This window comes from Pogoniulus pusillus, chromosome 36 (genome assembly GCF_015220805.1).
Source record: "Pogoniulus pusillus isolate bPogPus1 chromosome 36, bPogPus1.pri, whole genome shotgun sequence".
Lineage (NCBI taxonomy): Eukaryota > Metazoa > Chordata > Aves > Piciformes > Lybiidae > Pogoniulus > Pogoniulus pusillus.
The window spans coordinates 9,298,100-9,315,585 of NC_087299.1; the positions used below are offsets into that span (position 1 = coordinate 9,298,100).

Consider the following 17,486-nt stretch of genomic DNA (forward strand, 5'->3'; position numbering starts at 1 on the left):
ACAGCTGCAGCTTTAAAAACCAGGCAAGCAAATCGAACCATTCTCTCTCCTCCTCAAACCTGAATAATGTTAGTGTTGCAGAGAACACTTGTCCTTTGTTGTTAACTTGCTTTTGGCAGTTTTTTTTTCATTGGTGTGAATCATATGGACCAAGCATGAATAAATCCTGAAGCAGAGATTTTTAAAGGATGATGTTGACTGCTGAAAGTTTTACCTGGCAACCACTGAAATGATACTAGTTAAAGACAGTGGAAGGGCTAACTAATGTCAGTAAGTCTTTTTTTCTGGCACCAGTACAAACAGTGGACAAGGGTATATGCAAGTTTGCTGGCTGTGGTAACTTGCAGGAAAGTAAAATACACCAAATGCTTGCTCTTCTCAAACTGCCCTTTTAAATAATGTGCAGCAATGTGCTCCTCCGTTCTCTAACTGAATAACAAGAAGAAATTCCTGAGCAGACTGTTTTCAGCATAGTATAAACAGAAGTCAGCAGCAATTTTCCATTTCATTGCCTCACTAAAACGTGTTGAGGTTGCTTTACCGTGCTGTTTAATCACCACTACTATTGGCCTTTCAGAAGAGAAGGGTGAATATCTGGGGATGGTAACTGCTTCACTCAGGTTTGAGCTGTCGCTGGGTATGTACCAGGGCTTAACTGCAGTCTGCTGGTCAGTTGCTAATGTTTTCTATTTCTCCAATGTAAGCTGAGATGCAGAGAGATGGTGCTGAGGGACATGGTTTAGCACTAGACTTGGTAGTGTTAGAGAATGTCTGGACTTGTCCAACCAAAATGATTCTGTCGTCTTAAAGGTCTTTTCCAAGTAGAGCAATTGTATGATTCAGTGTGAACTGGTTGAGTTATACTGCTGGTAGTTAGCCATGTCTTATCCATGCTGGTCAGAGCAGATTCTTCCCACTGTCCTTTCTAGCAGTGGCTAACTGCCAGCATTTCTTCATTGTTTAGGTAGGGTAGCCCTGGAAGTTTCACTCTCCATGGGAACATACAATGAAATTTCAGACTCTGAAGATGTTGGAGAATCACTCTGGCAGGGACTAAGCCAGACAGTGAGATCAGATCTATTTTGATGTGTACAAAAGTCTCATTTCTAGTTTGATTTATTCTCCTTAGCATAAACCAATTATTTCCATACAAATGTTCTATACAGATAAATAGAATGCACCATAGCTGGTAGAAGCCAAACTGGAGACATCTCTCAAAACAGGGCCAGGACTATGTGGCCTTGAGTGAAGCTTTGAAACACTTTCTGAATCTTGGAGTCTCTCCTGCAAGCATGCATTTACTGTGGAAAAACTATCTGGCCTTGAACCAGGTCTCATTGTTTTTACCCCCAACAAAGAGGAGGAGGCTCAATGGATAGGCTGTAGGGACATAGCTGCCTTTCAGGCTTACAGCATGTGCTTGTGAGGCTTTGCTGGTGTTACTGCTTAGCTACAGAATTTTAGGTGGCAGTTTAAATCAATGGAACTTTACATTCCTGTGTTGGTTGTTGTATTATGTTTGTTTGCCTCAGGTTTAATAATTAGAAGTAAATAATTAATCAAAGTGAATATAAAGTTGTTTTACGTTCAGAATTCCCTGAAGTTATATATATGTTCCTAACAAAATCTCATCACTTGCCCAATGATTTTCCCACACAGGAGTTCACGAAGGACAGATTTTTGCTATGGTGTTTTCCAGCACCTGTTCTAATCTGACTAGAACTAAATCTCTTGTGCTTTATGGACTGTTTTTGTTGTCATCAGAATTTCCATTTAGGTAACTCTGATGGAGCTTTTTCACTCCTTTTCCTAATTGTTTTTTCTTTACCTATATTTTAGCTGACGAAGAAGCCCCAGATTATGGATCTGGTATCCGACAGTCTGGCACAGCTAAAATTTCATTTGACAATGAATATTTTGATAAGGTAAGGAAGAAGTGTTAAAACTGAGTTAGACTTTTTGAGTAAGCATTGCAAGGAAGAAGGGAAGACAAAACCAGAAGCTGCAGAAGTCTGTTATATGCCACTTCATTTGATTTTGCAGAGTGATTTTTCTTCAGTTGCAATGACTCGTTCTGGGCTGTCACTGGAAGAGTTAAGAATTGTGGAAGGACAAGGACAGAACTCTGATGTTACCACTCCCCCAGAGGAGATCAACAGAATGAACGAGCTAGGTAAGGAAGAAATAGTTTTGCAGAACATAAGAGGTATCTACAACACCTTCAGTCAGTGATAGGAAGGGTTTCTGAGTGTCCTTCTAGAAATGGTAGGCAGGGAGAGATGCAGTTGATGGGTTGCATATGAGGGATTCTGGACTTTGTAATTTGAAGAACTGTGTAGAAAAACTGTTCCCAGCATCTTTGGATTGTTAGCAAATAATCTGGGTTCAAAAGAAAGCCAAAGTGTGATGAGAATAAACTGTTGCCTGAAGGAGTCTTTTTAGAAAAGAGGGAAAAAAAAAAAACCAAAAAACAGGAAGTGATTGCATGTGTGATGTTTGTCTCTCCCTAAGACTTGAAGTCAGCCACTTTGGATGGAAAGATGACTATGGAAGGATTCACTGAGGAAATTGGTGATCACTTGAAACTGGGTAGTGTGTTCACCTTCCGTGTGACAGTGCTGCAGGCCAGTGGCATCCTTCCTGAATATGCAGATATTTTCTGCCAGTTCAAGTAAGAGTTTGTCCTTATTTACATTAGGCAATTAATGTAAAGATAAAGAGATTGAGAGCTTTTCAGATGAGTGGCAGTGTGGTATAACAAACACCTTGTCAATGACTGGAATTCCTGTTACAAGCAGTACCTGCTTTGTCTCGCTGTGGTGTTATGGAAGAAAGTTTTGCAGATAAAGGAGTTAAGAATCAGAGTGGACTCCTAAGTTACTAATTATAAATATCTTAAGTTTTCTCTCAATAATGTCTTTTAATGTGAAAAATTCTGTGTTAGATTGAACATAAGCTCAATTGGAATGAAAGCTGTGTGAGTAAACCAGTAGCTCTCAAGTGGAAGTGTGCTTTGGCTTAGTTTCTTAAGACGTGGAGTGAAAAGTGGGAGTAATAAAGACACAGAATAAGTACAGGAATTGTAGTCCCAAATACTTAGGTATTCACTGAACTCCTAAAGTTCTAGCACAGCAAGTAGTTTGGTTTCTTGCAGTGCTGGGTTCTCAGCACAGTAATCTTCACTAAACTGTTCTGTGGTTTATTTATCTATTTATTTTTCTTGAAAGCTTTTTGCATCGTCATGATGAGGCTTTCTCAACAGAACCTCTCAAAAACAATGGTCGTGGGACTCCCCTTGGGTTTTACCATGTGCAGAATGTAAGTAACACTTTAAATGAATAGTAGGTGTCTGTTTTAGCACTGGGAATTGTTTGTTTCCTTCTTGTGAAACTCGTGAGAGGTGTATGGGAAGGGTGGGGCAAAGCGAAACTTTAAGACCACACGTAGGAGGAGTAGTCAGGTGAATGATGTAATTCCCAAGGGAGAGGGAAAACACGGAGTAATTGTCTAGCAACTTTAACTCTTCGGTGTCATCTCTACTTCCTGCCTTCTCTGCTGTCACTGCACATCCAGAAAGGAAACAGTCCAGAATTCAGGAAATAAAATACTTGTGGATAGCTGTTCTCATGCTCTCAGTAGAACTGAGTGTATCTGTTTTCATGCACTGTGTAATCCTTCGGATATGTGTAGCTCCCTCTTCTCCTTTAAAATGCCTGATATTGAGGCTTTTGTTTTCTCCAGTATCAAGTGTAGAATGAATGCCTAAACCAAAAAGGAATACAATTGCTTTTGCTGGGACTGGGGCTAACTCATACAAAAATAGGCTCCTAAAATGCATACTTCAAGGATTTCATTGTAGCATGTCTCATTTTCTTTCCACACTTTGTCTAACAGATTGCTGTGGAAGTGACGGAATCATTTGTGGAGTACATCAAAACAAAGCCTATTGTGTTTGAAGTCTTTGGCCATTATCAGCAGCATCCTCTCCACCTGCAAGGACAGGATCTCAACAGGTATTGTTAACTACTCTGGCATGAAGGCTGTTTGTGATGGTGCTCAGGATAGCTGTGTAGTTCAGGCTGTACTTTCTCATACTCCTGCATTATGTAGCCACACCTTCACCAGCAGGATTCCTGGCTGGCGTAAGGGTGCTGGCAGCAACCTCTTTTACCCAGTGTAGTCTTGTTAGTGAGTAATGGAATTATTCTGGCATCTCAAACATGGAAACTTTTCCCAGTACAGCTGCATCCACCTCACCAAATCTGTGGTCATAGAATATTAAACTCAGAACTTCAGTACTGATCTCTGTGTGTTCTGGGTAAACCTTTTAAGTGCCCCAAGACACAGCATTCTGTCAGGGCAGGTGGCCTGATGCATAAAGGTAGGATGACAAAAGAAAAGAGAAATCAGGGAGAAAACAAAATGCTCTCAACCTTTTGACATGCCAAAGCTGCTGCGTGTTTGAAGTTTTGGCATCAGGGAAGGGACCTTTAGTGTCCATCCTTTTCATAACCGAAGGGGAGAAGCTGTTGTCTGGACTGCTTGGCCTGGTTAGTCCTCCTGCTGCCGGCAGCAGCTGCAGAGGAAGCATGTGCTAGTTTTCGGAAGAAATGCCAGCTGAGGCTTGTTCCTTTTCCTTAAGCTATTTTGGGAAATGCCTGTTACCTACATAAATTGTCAGGACAGAATTAGGAGTGGAGCAGTTGGAAATTGTAAGGTTGCTTTGTTTTAGTTTTTTTACTGCCAACAAGGGTTAATTAAGTTAGAAAAAGACATCACTTGTTTTCCTGGCAGTGATATTTGCCTGTCTTCATGGGATTGTGAGGGTATTTCTAGAGACAAAACCAGATGGAAGAACTGTAGTGTGTGTGTGTCTGGATAGTTTTTATGTTTGCCTGCCTCTATTTTGATAACTCTTTGCTTTTCTCTCTAGCCCTCCACAGCCTTCCCGAAGATTCTTCCCTCCCCCTATGCCACTGTCAAAGCCAGGTGAGAACAGTTCTCTAGTTCTGTACATCAGGTGTCTCCTACTGCAGGTGAAGCTTGTAGAGTTTTCTGAAGCTGTTCAGGACACCCAGAAATGTGATGGATTGAATGTTGCAAAGTGCACTGGTTCTGCCTTCGCTGGCTACCTTCCTTCACCTGCCTTCTTTTCAACCTCCTCTTGCAGAAGTGCTTGTTGTTTCATTAAAGGGTAGAACTTCATTCCTGAGGTGCTGCCCGTATTCCATGGGACCTGGCTCCTTATATGCTTACTGAGCACTTGACTGGAAATGTGCTTGTTCATTAACTGCTTCATCTTTTTGCTCTCTCACATTCTTGTTCAGCAAGTCACTCTTGTTGACATGCTCCTTGGTTTTCTTTGCTAAATTGTAATAATTAATGCATGCTGAGCTCTTTGGTGGGTTTTTTCCATTTCACCTTTTAATTTCTTCCTTCTCCAACTCTCTCTCACCTGCATTTTTCTACCATCCTTTTTTGTGTGTGTTCCATTCCCTTTGCAGACCATGAAAGAAAAATTGAGTTGATTAGGTATCTTATGTCTGGCTATGTTAACGTGCATGTGCTGAACACACTGTCCGAGCATGCCAACGTGCTTGCCTCCTCTGCTGTGGCTGCTTTCCAGGATGGAACTGACCAGCTGCCACCTTTTCTCTTTCTGCCTGTTCCCAGTTGTCAGAGTGAGCGGGCTCCTAAACGAGATGGTTAGTAGCCAAACTTGATCTATGGTAGATGTAGAAGTAGTTCCAAAACGTGCTTCAAAATTCCTTTTTGCTTTATCCTGTAATGTTCTTGGACTAGAAACTACCATGGTCATGGAAGGATGATGCTGTGCTGAAGTTTAGATCTAGAGGGAACCATATGTAGCATCTATCAACTCTAGTGTGCTAGGCATCAGGGATTTTTCTGTGTCACTGGATCTATTTCTGGACTTCTGATTGTTTTTTTGGGTACATAGTTTTGTGGTACTGGGATGAGAGATGCTGCATATAAAAACCAGCCAGCTGTAGAGGAAACGTCCTGCTGTTTCCTGCTCATCTCTTTTTTTCTTTCTACTAACACTGCATGTTCCTCACTTACATTTGTGTTCTGCTTTACTGTAACAACCCCACAGGACAACACACTGATTAAAAATTATGCCAGAGCAAGTTCATGAGAACTTCTGCAACCACTTTTCATGTTTAGTTGAATCTGTCTGTCTAGCTTTTTCTCTCTTCTGGGGTTTCTGAGTTTCTCTTCTCAGCAATAAACTTGAGTGACTTCTGTGTTCTTGCTACCAACAGCACTGAGTGCAGCTGTGATTAGTTCATGTGCAACTACGTTGTGTGACTATCCAGAGTAATGAGCAAGAAGAGGAAATGATGATATTGGAGCTCTTGACCTGGCACAATGGAGTTATAGTGCTCTTAATAACCAATTCTTGTAAAATCTGGCCCTCTGAGGGAGCTGCTTTTTTGCCCAGAAACAGAATTCACTTTTTGCTGTTTAAGAAGAGACTACACAGGCACTCCTATAAGGACACACTTAACTAAGGACTGTTATGCCCTCCCAGTTCATGAGAAATTAAGTCATAGTAGAAGCCAAAGGATGAATTGAGGTGTGAAGATAGCAGAACTGTAAGAACTCTTGAGCAAGGGAAGAATGTGGCTTAGAGAGGCTGGAAGGGAAAATAGTTGTTTGGTTTAATAAAAGCAATGGAGTTAATATGTGAAAGGAGAGAAAATGGAAAAGCAATTGCAGAGTTACAAGAATGCCTCTTAGAGGGCACAGGAGCTAAACGTTTAGAATGAGTGAACAGATAAGAGAGGTCATGTAATGATAGCTGAAGGATGTCACATGAGTGTGTGTGGAGGAATGGCTGGTTATTGCTGACATTTCACTTAGCCTATTATGGGTTTATCCCTGCTTTTGTGTGGAAGGAATTGGAGAGCATCTGGCCAGTAGCAAGGACTAATATTAAAGGATAAGGAGCCCAGAAACATGCTTCGGCAGGGTTATGGCTCTGGAGTAAGTCTTGTTCAGCTTTTTTGCACACATCTTACCTAATCTGACACAGGAGACCAACAGTTTGTAACATGAAGAAGTGAAAACTGAGTTTATAAGTTCGTGTTTTCCTATTTTTTTTTTCTATGAGGAAAGGCAAATATACTTTATGGGTGAGTAACACTGCAGGTGAAGAGACCAAAGCATTTGTAAATCACAAACTGTAAAGCCGCAAACTAACTGATGCAGATTTGAGGAAACTCTTTTTCTGTGGAGCCAGACAGGCTGCATATGTTTACAAGCTCTTTTGGGTGCACTTTGGTTTTGTTAATTTTTGAATAAAATCTTTAATCAAATCTTGTGAGTGAGATTTAAAACACTCTAAGAAATAATCATTACTCTAAGTGACACAGAAAAAGATGTGATCTGCAAATGTACACAGAATGCATAGGCACACTGAAAGGACAGGTTTCTGTCAGCCCCGGGGTGAGCTTTACATGTTCAGTCTTTGTAAACCATTCTTTTTTCTTCTTCTTCTTTTAATTTCAAGTGCCAGCTACAAAGCTAAATACTATGAGCAAACCCAGCTTGGGCCAGAGTGTGAGCAAATATGACCTCCTGGTCTGGTTTGAGATCAGCGAGTTGGAGCCGACAGGAGAGTAAGTTCAGTATTAATCTTTTCTGATTTAAGAAGGGTGATTTATAGGAGTTGGATCTTTTATCCTGTGCTCTGTTCAGACCAGGCTGATGTTTATCAGTTGTCATTGGGTGGTGATTTGTAGTGACTGATAATGCTGCTGCTGGTGTTATCCCATTGAAAGGACTGAAGAGATAGAGTGACATTCTTTCCCACTTGAAGTAATCTTTCCACTTTGAAAGTCCAGACACACAAGCTGAACAGGTGTTGGAAAAACTCCTATGTAGGCCATGAGTTTAAATTCTTTGGGTCACTAGAGACTTGATGCTCCAGAAGTCATCTAGCAGGCCCTATTTTATGCTCACCTCTGCTACAGAGAAGATATTCCCTGACAGATCTTCAGGGATTGTGTTCCATAGAGTTTTCCAGAAGTACTGGAAGTGCAGTATGTGATACTTCTACATTCCACTGAGGCTGTGGTGCAATAAAAGCTCCAGTCTGAAAGTCAGTAGAAACGTTCTTATTTCTTCAGATACTGTATGGAAAGGTAACTGTTGGCAGTAGACCACAGTGGAGCTTCCTTCCTCTTGTTGATGTGACTGTCTCACACAGGTATATTCCTGCTATTGTGGACCACACTGGAGGCCTGCCCTGTCAGGGGACGTTCCTGCTTCACCAGGTACTAATGAAGGCTGTAGAACAGCAAGTGTCATTTCTGTGGGGTGCCTTAGAATGCTAATGACTGGATTTTGCCTCTTCCGTGTCTTCTCCTTTCCCACAGCTGTCTAATGATAGCTGTAGGGTCAGACATCTTTCAGTCTGTACTTAGTCTGTTAGCTCTGGGCTATGAGGAGAACGTTTGGCCCCTGGTGTACTGCTGTTTGCTTAGCAGTGTGCGTCCCACTCATCAAAGAGGAAAGCTTTTTGAAAAGCAGGAACCTCTGGGACCAGATCTGTGCCATCAGTACTCTGCAGCATCTCTACCGAGGGCACAGAAGGATCATGTGGACTGAATTTTCCTTGGTTCATTCTCATTGATGTGGCTATGAGACAGGTCTACAAAATGAGCATGTCTCAGTGCATTTTAAGTGCCTGTAATAATCCTTAATAATAATAATTTGTCTTCAGCTGGATTCTAAAGATAATCCTAGTTAAATACTGTTTATGGTTTTTTTTTTTCTACTCTCAAATTCAGTTCCTTTTCATAGAGCTTCCCTGTGACTTGCATTTCCTCACTTCTTAAAATGACAGGAACAGGTCTCATAGCTAAGGAGTAATGGTCATATTCCAGCCATTTCCCTAAAGACACCAGTAAAAGCTAGTTCTGGTTTTATTAGTATTCTCATCACTCACTTCCCATTCAAACCAGAATAATTCTACCTTCTAGTACAGCTACAGTACTGGCAAACAACTCTCAGCTGCTTTGGAAACAGTTGCACACAAAGCACCTTCTCCCTCTAGGCTGCCTTCTGTGTTTGGAAGAGTGAAATCTCTTGCAGGCAACACCTAGGGAATTTTTCTTTTCCAAACGTGGTGTTCTTTCTGTTGCACAGTTTTACCTTTCTCCCAGCTGTGACAGAGTTCGATTGTAGTTTGACTTGTAACAGATACATGTGACAAAGGAGAGTATCTCCATAAGTAGCTGCTGTTTTCTAGCAACTACTTTTGGTGTATACACTTCTTGTTTGGCTATATAGACTGTAATGTAAGTATAGAGCACACCTTATCCAAGTGTTTGCTTGGCTTCTTGGTCACCTTTGATACATCCCTGGATCCATGCATGTCTTCTTCGAGACATAGCATCAGTTTCCCCAGTAATGCAGATCAAAGAAACTCTGTGTGAACCGAGAAGAGCATAATGTTCCTCTGAAGTTAACTTGGAGGCCCTGAAACACAGAGATGCCTGTTCACAGCTACAGACTAATTTAAATCATCCCATTTGCTTCATTTTTGCAGCATAAGTGCAAAATAGACCATGTGCATATGTGTGTGTGTGTGAATGCTTCACCAGTGTTTTGTCTTGAACTCCACCAGGGAATCCAGCGCAGAATCACCGTCACCATTATCCACGAGAAGGGCAGCGAGCTGCACTGGAAAGACGTGCGAGAGCTGGTTGTTGGTGAGTCTGATGCTTCACACAGTGCTGTGTAAGGAAGAAGTACAAATAATAGTATGTCCCTGTAGCTGATTCTGTCATCTTTGTGAGGACTGGCAGTGAGAGACAGATTTTGGAAAAGAGACGGAAGAAAAACTTAAGTTTTGCAGTTCCCATCTGAAGCTGTTGGTTAATCGCATAGGCTGAGCTAGAATTTGGGAAGACAAATTCCTTCTGTGTTTCAGGTTTAGTTTTAATTGATTCCCTCTCCTACCCTTTTCAGGGCGTATAAGAAATAAAGCAGAGGTAGATGAAGCTGCTGTGGATGCCATTCTTTCTTTGAATATTATCTCTGCAAAATACCTGAAGTCTTCTCACAGCTCCAATAGGTAAGTGACTAAAGTGAGCACTCTAGCAGGAACATAACATTTCTTTGACCTCTGAGGTGGTGGCAGGGTGTTAGGAAGGCTGGGAATGTTGCTAATTATTAAATGTAGAATTCCCCAGGCACAGGGCATACAGACAGAGAATGGACATTACCATCAATCCTTGCTGAAGGCCACACTCTGCATGCAGGGTCTCTTGATAATTCATGTGAATCACTTTCCATGTGTGAACACCTCGAAGGAAAGATAGAAATGAACAGCTTAAGGGAGTCTCAGAATTTAACCCAGAACATTTAAACTGACATCCAGGTGTGTTGCTAGAATGTAGCACTGAAGTACAAGAGCCGTCTCAGGGGATATATGTTTATGGATGTGTACATACTTGTATTACTTCTGGAACAAGCATCTGACAATTTAAGCAGGAGCCATGCTTTGTAAATTAAACTTCATAATTTGTGGATTTATACAGATGTATCACAGATTGACTCTGCTTCTAATAAGGGGGTGTCTGTTCCACGTAACAGCAGTCATTTGGGCAACAGCAGGGCCCCTGTCTGAGAGCTTCTGGCTCATTAGGGCGCTTTGCTGTAAAGATCAGTCAGTCTCCACGTTGTTTTGCTTCAGTGTCTGCAACAAAGGGCAGTGAAGCAGAATGCTGCGTTGCCAGCACAGCCTCTCCCTGCTCTGACATCAGCCAAGTCACTTGACCGCTCCCTGGCTCTGTTTAGCTGGTGCAAAGCAGGAATATCTCTGAAATTTAACTCTGGAGAGCATTTCTGGAGGGGAGGGGCTTGTTTTGGACCCCATCTCTGCTGCAGCTGTGAATGCTGGAGGCGGTGCCCTGCAGGCACTGAAATGGCTTCTTCTCCATTAGCGGCTTGGACTTTGAAATACCATTTCGATATTAAAGGTGGATTCTAGATGCTGCTCCTCCCAGTGGAATGTCTTCCTGCCACCTAGCGTCAGTAAATGCACCAGTGACAGGGCTTCAGCAGTTCTCCCCACTGACAAGGGAATGAAAAGATCAGTATAACTGGAATGTAAGGAGCCTGCTGCTGATACTACTGGATCTGCAGTTGGGAAGCCCTTTACTCTCTGTTCTCTAGCGACTTCAAGAGATTCTTTGTAGCTCAGTAGTTTTCCATCAGATAGGCTGCTTGGGTGAAGGAAGAGTGTGTGTGAAACGAAGCTGTCACCATCTCTTACCAAAATGCCCAGTCGTAAGCTGTGGGACGAGTGCCCGGCAGAGTGGTGGAGTGAGATTGAAGCCCTGCTAAGGGACGTGCCTTAGGTTTGCTCATTGGCTGCAGAGCTTCCTGGTTGGTGTGGTGTTTGCTTTTTTATTTTTTGTTCTAGTCCACTTGTTCTGTTCCTCTCAGCTGTTGCTTTTCTGTTCTGCTTTTGGCTGCACTAACTGAAGCTCTTTCTATGTTTTTACAGGCTCTTTCTTGATAAGGATATGCCTAGGTATTTTCTGTTTGCTTCCTTTGTGCATAAAGATTCTTGAAAACAGAATGCTTTATGTCCCATTTGTATTGCTGCCACTTCCCTTTTAGCTTTTACTGAGCTCTGTTAGCATGACTCTTAGCTCTTCTAGACATAGTATACTCCTTCCTCCTCCTCCTTTGTGTCAGGTACAGCTCAGTGGGAGACTTGTGGAGGTAACTCTCCCTTGACATGTAACAGATAGCTTCTTCAGTCTTCCTGATTCTCAAAATGTGCCATCAAAATATAGTCCCTGTTTGTCCTCTTTGTTATTTTCCTCCTTTGTTCTTCATTAAAGAATTCAATTTGGAATTTCTCACAGTCCCTGGCTCTACAGTGCATGCCATGTTTGAAGTACCAAGTCAAGGACTGAATGATTAAGTTACTTGAAATTCCAGCTCATAGTTGTCCTGAACAAAAAGCAGTGACTGCCCTGTGACTGGCATTCAACCTCTGTTGTTAGGTTGGATTTGCATCTGAAATTTAACCATGTGGTTGCTACTCCTTAGTGTACCAGTTGGCAGAGAAGCCAGACGTGTAGTAGCTGCTCAGACTGGATTCCTCTGTCACCTTCCAGACTGGATCACAGCCCAGCATGCTGGCTGCACGATCTGAGACAGTTTGCACTCTGCTTGCTGTGTTCTACCTTTTGCAAAAAGAGAAGACATTAAGTCTTCAGTGCTCCCAGTTCTCCACCTTTCACTAATGCTAACTGTGCACACAAATCAGTTCTAACTATACCTTGCTGCCTGTGCCTCCTGTTTCCATGCTTTGCTTGTTCTGTGCTCCATTCCCCTCCTTGTGCTATTAGCTGTGCCAGAAGACATTTGCTTGCTTCTGCTTTTTGTCTCACTCTATTCTAGCAAGTTCTGCTTTAGACAGGCAAGACTTTGTATATTTAGCAAAAACCCAGTAGAGCAACTATCTGAAACCTGTGCTTGCCTTCAACTTGGTGTTCATCCTATAGTCGTTTACTAAATGAGTGGCATTTAATTCTGCACTGAGGAACATGTACACCTGTGCTCTCTGGCAAATGGTGCAGATCTGTGGCAGGGGCAAGGTACATGGCCTTTTTCCCGTCTATGGAGAACCAGGTTTTAATACCCAAAGAGCAGATCTGGAGCTTGCTAAAGGCTTAAAAACATTACTCTCATAGCTAGGACATGATAAAAGATTAAAACATAGGGACTCAACCCAGATTTGTCAAGGGTTAGAGGACAACCTGTGCTGTTTGCCTGATCTAACTCAGGAAAGGATTATTACACTGCAGTGTCTTACAAGTTGCCAATTCTAGAATGTGTTGCTCTGTAGCACTTTAAGTAGAAGGAAAACATTTAGGATTTCTAAATATAAAATACCTTTAATTGGTATCAGAAGGGGATTTTTGGGAGCTCTATTTGAGATCAGAACTGTTTCCTTGTGGTAAGTCTGCTCTCAAGCTGTTTCATGTTTCTCTTTGCTTTGCTTGGGGTTTTATTACTCCATTCTTCCACCTCCACCCTGCTTTTTGTCAGTTCTATTTGGTTTACATTTCTGGTTTTTGTTAATTGGCCTTGGGCATTAGTACAGAACCTCTTCAGAAACACACCTTGGTTTAAAGAAGCAAGACACATGCTTTGAGCACCACTTCACTGGGTTCAAAGTGGGGCAGAACACCTCAGCAATGAGGGGATTTTGGGGGGAAATCATGTGGAGGTAATGCAGAATGAATAGCTTCTGGTTTTGTCATGAGTTGTGAAAAGCATGCTGTGTTCCTCAGCAAGGCTCAGGGACTTCTTTCCCAATGGCCTTTGCAGAGCTCATTTCCCTATGCCCCTGCTAGAGAAAGTACCTGGTGACGTAGCTGTCCTGTGTATGATGCTGTCTCTCACTTTTTTGCCTGGACAGGTGAGCATAGGAACTTGAGGCATAGGAATTTTCATGTAAACTTGAGGAAGAATTTTTTTTCCCTGTGAGGGGGACAGAACCCTGGAACAGGCTGCTCAGGGGGGCTGTGGAGCCACCCTCTCTGGAGATATACAAAACCTGCCTGGATGCATTTCTGTATGATGTGCTATAGCTGATCCTGCTCTGCAGGAGGGTTGGACTGGATGATCTTTGGAGGTCCCTTCCAGCCCCTGACATCGTGTGAACTGTGGGAGTCTTCAGCTCCTTTCTTTCCATGCACCAAACTGAACAAACTTCTTAGAAAAAATTAGTGTTAGATCTGCAGGTTTTTACTTGAAGCTAATAGGGAGCTAGAAAGAAATCTCTATTACTGGACTATAGGACTTAGCCCTGCCTGTCCTTCTGATACGCTGTTGGAAGCTACTGGTTTTATGAGACTAAATATTAGAGGGATCTCTATTGTTGCTATATGTTAGTCCTAAAATATGGAGTAGAATGAGTGTTGCTTATAAGACAGAATCTTCCCTTGCACTTTGGAGGTCCAGCTGTGCTGAACTGCACCTGAAGCAATAGAGAGGAATTCTCTTTGTTTAGAAACACTTCTTCAGTGCTGACTTCGCTCTAGTGTTGTGACAGCTTTTATTTTCCTCTGTGTTCCCTCTTTGCTGTTTTAGATGAGTATTTTGTAACAGGCAGTGTTTTCCTAGACCTCACTATTAGAGGGGAAGAAAAGGAGGTCTTTGCCTCAAGTATTTGTTAGCTAAGCCACCCAGAGTCGTAATGGATGATGGCAAGAGGAGATGCTTTACACCGACCCAGGAGAGGGATAGAGAGGAACTCCTCCTATTGAGCATTTCCTGTACTTTTCCCCAGAACTTTCTATCGGTTTGAAGCAGTCTGGGACAGCTCCTTGCACAACTCCCTTCTCCTCAATAGAGTGACACCATATGGAGAGAAGATCTACATGACTCTTTCTGCTTACCTGGAGGTAAGAGACCTGTGCCTTCCTTTTCACTTGTGACCCGGGGATAAGTGAAGCAGCAGACAGTGTGTACCCAAAATAAATACTGGACCAAGTGACTTGGACTCCTGAAGCCAGTGAAAGCCTTTATCCATTTTCTGAGAACAGAGTGGGATAATTTATTCACAGTTAACATCTTGATGTCAAGGTGTTAATGCCCTGCAACAAATGCAAAATGAAACTGCTGCTCTCCTTACCTTTCTGTGCTTTATTGATTTACCTTGGCCTCTCTAAATCCATTCAAATCAGTGAGCATTACTATGTAGGTACTAGTGGTGTTGCAAACACTGGCCTAGCTCTTGGCTTGCTGTGCAAGACACTGTTCTGTGTAGTACAAATGATTTCACCTACAAGATGCATCGCATCAAGAAATGTGAGAGTTCTCTTTCCCAGGAACACATGTGGAGGCCCTTTGCTAAAGACCCAAACAAAAACAGACTTCCAAAAGCTGTCCCACTGACAGAGGGCAGCTCTCTAACTTGGCATGGCTGGCTGCAGCCACTCACTCACTGCTCTTTCTCTTTTAGCTTGACCACTGCATCCAGCCTGCTGTTATAACGAAGGATGTTTGTATGGTCTTCTACTCACGAGATGCCAAGATCTCCCCGCCACGGTCACTGCGCAACCTCTTCGGCAGTGGCTACTCCAAATCTCCTGATTCGTAAGTTCAGTTGCCAGGTTTGGGACTGATGGTTTAGAGTAACCTCTCAGAGGTCATGGGGAGAATGTAACTTAGTTTTCCTTATTTCTTCCCTGAAAGTCTGCATTGTTTCAGTTCTCCAGTCTGGCTTGAACATTGTTTCTTGCATTTATTTCAGTGGAATTCTGATGGCTTCTCTCTTTACTGACCCTTTTTCCAGCTTTCTGACTCCACAGTTGGGAAGAGATCCATTTCTCAAGCTTGCACATAGATGATCCTGATCCTGGCCTGGAATTTACTGCAGCAGCTGCTCTCTGAGGCTAATGGGGGGTGAGGGGAAACATGGGGAAACTGGCCCTTTTAGGGACCTTGCAATCTGTTTTGGCTGTTCTGATTCAAGATTAGAATTCAGATGGAATTCTAACTAACAACTGTACTTAAGCTTCTAATTTGGGGACCACTAAACTAAAGCTAATGCACTTTATTTCTGAAGGTAATGGCTGTTTTTAATTCCTCCTCTGGTTTCTTGTGAACAGCAATCGAGTAACTGGCATCTATGAACTGAGTTTATGCAAAATGGCAGACACAGGAAGCCCAGGTGAGCAGTGGCTGGATCTGCAGGTGACAAAAGTGCTGAGAGTGAGATACTGCAGAAAATGTGCTAGGCAGAGTGGAATAACCATTTCTGTCTGCATGAGAAGCAGTTCCTGTGTTTCCCAGGAGCAATGGAACATTGCTGGCACAGGTTCTTGCTTCTGACTTGGGTCTGCATTTGCCATCAGCGACCCAGGGAAACTTCACATTTTCTGACACAGGTACAGCAGGGAACTGGGCAAGTACCAGAGTCAGAGTAGTCAGTCAGTCTCATAACTGACACAGCTGAGACTTGGGTTTGCAGCAGCAAAGTTTTCTCTTGGGCTTTCCAAGATCTTGCTGATATCTGATGCAAGGTCAGTAACTTGGAAGGAATGAAGTTCATGTGGTATCAGTGTTATTTTTCCTCTAAGACCTAGCAATTGAAGTTTTTGTGTTGAGTGTACCTGAACAGGAGTTTGCTTTATATCCTGGTCAGCAGTAAATATCTGAATGAAGGAAGCCAAACTAAATCCAACCTAGCTGAGATGTGATTGCTGTCAGCAAAACCATCGCTTTGTGTATTGCCAGCTAGCAGAAAGGTAGTTTCTCCCCAGACTGCTAATTGACATCCTTCTGGCTATGTTTTTAACATGCCTCATGTTGGTTTTTACTGCTCAGGAATGCAGAGGAGGAGGAGGAAAGTCCTAGATACATCTGTGGCATATGTGCGAGGAGAAGAGAACCTGGCAGGTTGGAGACCCAGGGGTGACAGCCTCATTCTAGAGCATCAGTGGGAACTGGAGAAACTGGAGCTGCTGCATGAGGTGAGGAAAGACTTGAAGGGAAGTGAAAGAAAAAGCACAGGTGTACCTATGAATTTGCCTTTAGTCTATCCACTGTGAGACCTTCTGAGCTGAATGGGTTCCCAAATAGGAGTTCATTCTCAAATAAATTCTCAAAACCAGAGAAGACAGAAAGTGTGTGGCTGGCTGCAGAAGCAGAATCTTCAGCTCAGAATCTCAGTGGGGTCAACTTCTGGTGCCACTGTAAACTCCCTTCCCTGGGGAAAATGTTTGCTAGTACAAATCTTAAAAGGTCACATAAGAACCTCATAAATGGAACAAGCCAAGCAACATGCTGGAGCGTTTGACACTGATTTCTTTTCTTACTAGGTGGAAAAAACTAGGCATTTCCTCCTGCTCCGTGAAAAGCTTGGTGACAGCATCCCCAAGTCCCTGAGTGACTCATTGTCTCCCAGTCTGAGCAGTGGAACCCTCAGTACCTCCACCAGCATTTCCTCACAGATGTCAACTACAACGTTTGAGAGTGCTGTGACACCCAGTGAGAGCAGTGGCTATGACTCGGCAGATATAGAGAGCCTGGTGGATCGGGAGAAAGAGCTGGCCACCAAGGTATGGCAGGAGCAGAGCATCCTGGCTCTAAATTGAGGGGCTAAAGATGATTAGAGATCAGTGATGAGCTTCTCAGATAGCATGATGAATGTCCACTACTGTGTGACTTCCATTTTGATATGCTCTGTAGTGAACGATCCATTCTCAACAGCCAGTCCTGGTGCCTAGGTTTGTGCTATGGCTGCACCCCATTCCCCTCCCTTAGTAGCTCTGTAAAGGAAATTTCCCAATTTGGCCAAGAAACTGATTATTCCCCTCTGGGATTATTCACATCAGTTTAGTATTTGGTTGTTGTCCTCACCTGAGCTGCCAAGTGTCTTGCAGATTTCCGCTTGAGCTCATATCGCCCTGAAAATCTCAATG

The 17,486-nt window shown here is 42.8% G+C and overlaps 1 protein-coding gene across 9 annotated transcripts in view; it reads left to right on the forward strand.

The window, feature by feature from the left end:
• Positions 1-17,486, forward strand: part of KIF1B (kinesin family member 1B) — an 89,700-nt gene that overhangs the window by 63,865 nt on the left and 8,349 nt on the right. For all 9 annotated transcript variants that reach the window (XM_064172307.1, XM_064172313.1, XM_064172310.1 and 6 more), the window contains 15 exons: positions 1,840-1,925; positions 2,044-2,173; positions 2,512-2,671; positions 3,228-3,318; positions 3,895-4,013; positions 4,934-4,989; positions 7,535-7,643; positions 8,234-8,300; positions 9,656-9,740; positions 10,000-10,105; positions 14,348-14,462; positions 15,023-15,156; positions 15,672-15,733; positions 16,390-16,535; positions 16,884-17,123. In XM_064172307.1, the coding sequence (XP_064028377.1) occupies positions 1,840-1,925; positions 2,044-2,173; positions 2,512-2,671; positions 3,228-3,318; positions 3,895-4,013; positions 4,934-4,989; positions 7,535-7,643; positions 8,234-8,300; positions 9,656-9,740; positions 10,000-10,105; positions 14,348-14,462; positions 15,023-15,156; positions 15,672-15,733; positions 16,390-16,535; positions 16,884-17,123 (1,706 nt within the window). The remainder of the gene's footprint in view (positions 1-1,839; positions 1,926-2,043; positions 2,174-2,511; positions 2,672-3,227; positions 3,319-3,894; positions 4,014-4,933; positions 4,990-7,534; positions 7,644-8,233; positions 8,301-9,655; positions 9,741-9,999; positions 10,106-14,347; positions 14,463-15,022; positions 15,157-15,671; positions 15,734-16,389; positions 16,536-16,883; positions 17,124-17,486) is intronic.